General features: G+C 58.4%; 1 protein-coding gene across 1 annotated transcript; it reads right to left on the reverse strand.

Annotated features, from left to right (window-relative positions):
- Positions 1-607: 607 nt before the first annotated feature.
- On the reverse strand, positions 608-2151 carry LOC144767191 (apelin receptor-like). Its single transcript, XM_078650753.1, has one exon. The coding sequence runs from the start codon at positions 1737-1739 to the stop codon at positions 627-629; it is 1113 nt and encodes a 370-aa protein (XP_078506879.1). The 5' UTR covers positions 1740-2151; the 3' UTR covers positions 608-626.
- Positions 2152-5054: the final 2903 nt, after the last annotated feature.

Genomic DNA, 5054 nt, shown 5'->3' on the forward strand with positions numbered 1-5054 from the left:
GGAGTTTCAGAAAGGCATATTTTGGTGACGTCATTCCAGGCCATATAGTTCATTTAAGGCCTCAACATGGGGAATAACGAGTGACGCTTGTATTCAGGTCCACTGCCAAGGGCTCCGGCCCCCCTCCTCCACACACCTCCATTTCTCACTGTCCCCACCCTCTGCCCCAGCATCACACTCAGGAAGGAACAGAAAATTGAGGCACAGGCTGCTGTAATACTATTCAGTTTGCAATAAAATCACATTATTTATTTATACATCCCTGAAAAGCTGCTGACTGTGTGCCTTGAGTGAAAAGAAAAACGTAAAACAAAAAAAACACGACGTAGGAGTGCCCCAAAGCAGCGCTTGCTGCTTAACATATCTACTAATCTCCAAGCATTGCATGCCTTGTGGTGCAGTGTGGCACCTAAGTGATGCACAGTCATGATGATGGTGCAGAGCTGTGCCCCTGTGGTTCCTTCGGATGCTGCCTACAGTCTTACTAGCAGAGCTCTCGCAGGTGCACCTCAGAGCACACAACGGGTTCCACAAGCTCCCTTGTGTGAATTTTAACTCCCACAAAGTTTGTGTGTGCAAGCAAAAGTCAAGAAAGGGACAGTTGCATGGGAATTGCCAACATTGGATCATCTCTCAAGGAAGCTCAGTCTGGCACAGCACCGGGTCCTGAGCACCAGCCTCAGCCTCCTGCAGGAGAGCACGGCCAGGCACTGCTCGCGGAAGCGGCTGTCGAAGAAGGCGTACAGGAAGGGGTTCAGGCAGCTGTTGACAAAGGCCACACAGTTGGTGTAGGGGTGGATGTTCCTCAGGAAGACGTGGAAGCTGCAGGACCAGGGAAGGACCTCGAGAAGAGTCAGCCAGTAGATGGTCTTCACCACGTGGTAGGGTAGCCAGCAGGCCGCGAAGCAGGCCACTAGAGCCGTGATGATCTTGAGGAGCCGTCGCTTCCGCGGGCCTTCATGACGCTGCTTCTGGAAGTGGCTGGAGATGGTTCGACCGATGAAGAAATAGCAGGTCAGCATGACGATGAACGGTGCCACAAACCCAAGTAGGGTGGACAAGATGCTTAGACTGACCATCCAGTGCAATTCAGTGGCTTTGCCGGTCACGCTGGTGATGTCCACAAAGCAACTTATCTTCTCAGCCTCCTGCTTCTGCCCAGGGCCTGTTCTTCGGAACACCAGCATTGGTAGGGCAAGTATGGCCGCCAGGACCCAAAGCATGCTCGGGGCCACTAGGCCTCTTATTTTCGAGCGAGGTTGCCCATGGCTCAACGAGGGCACAATGGCCAGGTAGCGGTCGAAGCTGAGGCAGGTGAGGCAGAAGACGCTGGCATACATGTTCAAGGAGGTCAGGTAGCTGGTGAGCTTGCAGGCCAAGGAGCCAAAGGGCCAGTGGTAGTTGAGGGCAGAGTGGACGGCCCAGAGGGGCAGCGTGACCACGAAGGCTAGGTCGGCCAGGGCCAGGCTGATGATGAAGGTGTCGGCCGAGCGCCTCTTCTCGGGGTTGCGGTAGATGGTCCAGAGCACAAGGCCGTTACCCGAGATGCCCAGGAGGAAGACGAGCGTGTAGATGGTGGGCATGAGTACAAGGGTGGGCGTCCAAACATTGTACTCACAGTCAGTATCAATCTCTTGAGGGTAGTAGCTCATGTTGTCCATATAGTTGTAGTCATACCCACTGTCCATGCTGAAATTGTGGGGTACACTCGTTGCCTGTAGGCCCTGCCCATGGGTCATAGTGGCGTTTCAACAAAAAGAGGGCGTTGAATCAATCAAGCACGCCTTCTCCAAAGTCAAAGCAGGCCTCTCCTGGTGGCCTCAAACCAATCAATGTAGATCTTTCCTGGTGGTCCCCTAAAACATTATGAGGTCCTTTTTCGGGAATTTCTTCCCAAGAGATTGGTCCATTCAGGAGGGAGCTCTCAGATCCAGGCAGAACTCCCAGATCCAGGCAGAACTCCTCCCAGATCCAGGCAGAACTCCCAGATCCAGTCAGTCCTCCTCCCAGATCCAGGCAGTCCTCCTCCCAGGTCAAGACACTCCTTCTTCCAGATCCAGGCAGTGTTCCTCCAAAATCCAGGCAGTTTCCCTCCCAGACCCAGGCAGTCTTCCTCCAGACCCAGGAAGTGTTCCTCCCAGATCCAGGCAGTCTTCCTCCAGATCCAGGCAGTGTCCCTCCCAGATCCAGGCAGTGTCCCTCCCAAACCCAGGCAGTCTTCCTCCAGATCCAGGCAGTGTTCCTCCCAGATCCAGGCAGTGTCCCTCCCAGATCCAGGCAGTGTCCCTCCCAGATCCAGGCAGAACTCCTCCCAGATCCAGGCAGAACTCCTCCCAGATCCAGGAACACAGGCAGTGTTTCTCCCAGATCCAGGCAGTGTTCCTCCCAGATCCAGGCAGTGTCCCTCCCAGATCCAGGCAGTCTTCCTCCAGATCCAGGCAGTCTTTCTCCAGATCCAGGCAGTCTTCCTCCCAGGTCAAGGCAGACCTTCACCCCAGTGAGCTCCTCTCAGAGCCTGTCGATCGCCTCCTCACTCACCAGCCCTCCTGGTCTCGGCCCTTCTTCTTGGATTGAAGCGCGGGTTCAGGTGTCTTTGGTTTTTCCTTGAGGCGATGGCTCGCTCCTGGGAGGCTCCCCTCGGACCTTACGTGTCTCAGGCTGGGCCCTGGGTACCGGCGGTGGTATCCGATGAGGGTAGCTCCCCCGGCCTCTGCCCCTCCTGAGGGCGGGGATTGTCCCTCTGCCCCTCCTGAGGGCCCGGGTTGTACCTCTGCCCCTCCTGAGGGCCCGGGTTGTACCTCTGCCCCTCCTGAGGGCCGGGGTTGTACCTCTGCCCCTCCTGAGGGCGGGGATTGTTCCTCTGCCCCTCCGGTGCCCGGTCACCCGTGCTCGGGGTCCTTCCACCTCTCCACTGTCTCCTGCAGGGTCCTGGGGACTGAACTGCCCTCTCTGGTGGCTTCTGTGCTAAAGAAGCCTCTCCCAGCCCCTCCGTGCCCTAAGATTAGCGGGTCTGAAGACACACCCCTTCACCGAGCCGCACATCTCAACTTCTTCCTCCCCATCACCACCCCTCGTCTTCCTCACACCTCCTCAGGGAGCTGTTAACCCCTGCAGTGCTCTGGGCAGTCACAGCTTTCTGATGAACACACGTGACATACAGGCTGCCTCTGCCTGTCCCATCGTCCTGCACTCTGTCCCTACCCTGCCTGTCCCATCAGCCTGCACTCTGTCCTTGCTTCCCTGCTTCTCTCTGCCCTGCCTGTCCCATCAGCCTGCACTCTGTCCTTGCTCCCCCTGCTTCTCTCTACCCTGCCTGTCCCGTCAGCCTGCACTCTGTCCCTACCCTGCCTGTCCCATCAGCCTGCACTCTGTCCTTCCTCCCCCTGCTTCTCTCTGCCCTGCCTGTCTCATCAGCCTGCACTCTGTCCTTGCTCCCCCTGCTTCTCTCTGCCCTGCCTGTCCCATCAGCCTGCACTCTGTCCTTCCTCCCCCTGCTTCTCTCTGCCCTGCCTGTCCCATCAGCCTGCACTCTGTCCTTGCTCCCCCTGCTTCTCTCTGTCCTGCCTGTCCCATCAGCCTGCACTCTGTCCTTGCTCCCCTTCTTCTCTCTGCCCTGCCTGTCCCATCGGCCTGCACTCTGTCCTTGCTCCCCCTGCTTCTCTCTACCCTGCCTGTCCCGTCTGCCTGCACTCTGTCCTTGCTCCCCTGGTTCTCTCTGCCCTGCCTGTCCCATCAGCCTGCACTCTGTCCTTGCTCCCCCTGCTTCTCTCTGCTCTGCCTGTCCCATCAGCCTGCACTCTGTCCTTGCTCCCCCTGCTTCTCTCTGCTCTGCCTGTCCCATCAGCCTGCACTCTGTCCTTGCTCCCCTGATTCTCTCTGCCCTGCCTGTCCCCATCAGCCTGCACTCTGTCCTTGCTCCCCTGATTCTCTCTGCCCTGCCTGTGCCATCAGCCTGCACGCTGTCCTTGCTCCCCTTGCTTCTCTCTGCCCTGCCTGTCCCATCAGCCTGCACTCTGTCCTTGCTCCCCCTGCTTCTCTCTGCTCTGCCTGTCCCATCAGCCTGCACTCTGTCCTTGCTCCCCCTGCTTCTCTCTGCTCTGCCTGTCCCATCAGCCTGCACTCTGTCCTTGCTCCCCTGATTCTCTCTGCCCTGCCTGTCCCCATCAGCCTGCACTCTGTCCTTGCTCCCCCTGCTTCTCTCTGCTCTGCCTGTCCCATCAGCCTGCACTCTGTCCTTGCTCCCCCTGCTTCTCTCTGCTCTGCCTGTCCCATCAGCCTGCACTCTGTCCTTGCTCCCCCTGCTTCTCTGTGCCTCTGCCTGTCCCATCAGCCTGCACTCTGTCCTTGCTTCCCCTGCTTCTCTCTGCCTCTGCCTGTCCCATCAGCCTGCACTCTGTCCTGGCTCCCCTGCTTCTCTCTGCTCTGCCTGTCCCATCAGCCTGCACTCTGTCCTTGCTTCCCCTGCTTCTCTCTACCCTGCCTGTCCCATCAGCCTGCACTCTGTCCTTCCCTCCCCTGCTTCTCTCTGCCCTGCCTGTCCCATCAGCCTGCACTCTGTCCATTGCTTCCCTGCTTCTCTCTGCCCTGCCTGTCTCATCAGCCTGCACTCTGTCCTTGCTCCCCTGCTTCTCTCTGCCCTGCCTGTCCCACCAGCCTGCACTCTGTCCTTGCTCCCCCTGCTTCTCTCTACCCTGCCTGTCCCATCAGCCTGCACTCTGTCCTTGCTCCCCCTGCTTCTCTCTGCCCTGCCTGTCCCATCAGCCTGCACTCTGTCCTTGCTCCCCCTGCTTCTCTCTACCCTGCCTGTCCCATCAGCCTGCACTCTGTCCTTGCTCCCCCTGCTTCTCTCTACCCTGCCTGTCCCACCAGCCTGCACTCTGTCCTTGCTCCCCCTGCTTCTCTCTACCCTGCCTGTCCCATCAGCCTGCACTCTGTCCTTGCTCCCCCTGCTTCTCTCTGCCCTGTCTGTCCCATCAGCCTGCACTCTGTCCTTGCTCCCCCTGCTTCTCTCTGCTCTGCCTGCCCCATCAGCCTGCACTCTGTCCTTGCTCCCT

Source organism: Lissotriton helveticus, chromosome 1_1 (assembly GCF_964261635.1).
Source record: "Lissotriton helveticus chromosome 1_1, aLisHel1.1, whole genome shotgun sequence".
Classification (NCBI taxonomy): domain Eukaryota; kingdom Metazoa; phylum Chordata; class Amphibia; order Caudata; family Salamandridae; genus Lissotriton; species Lissotriton helveticus.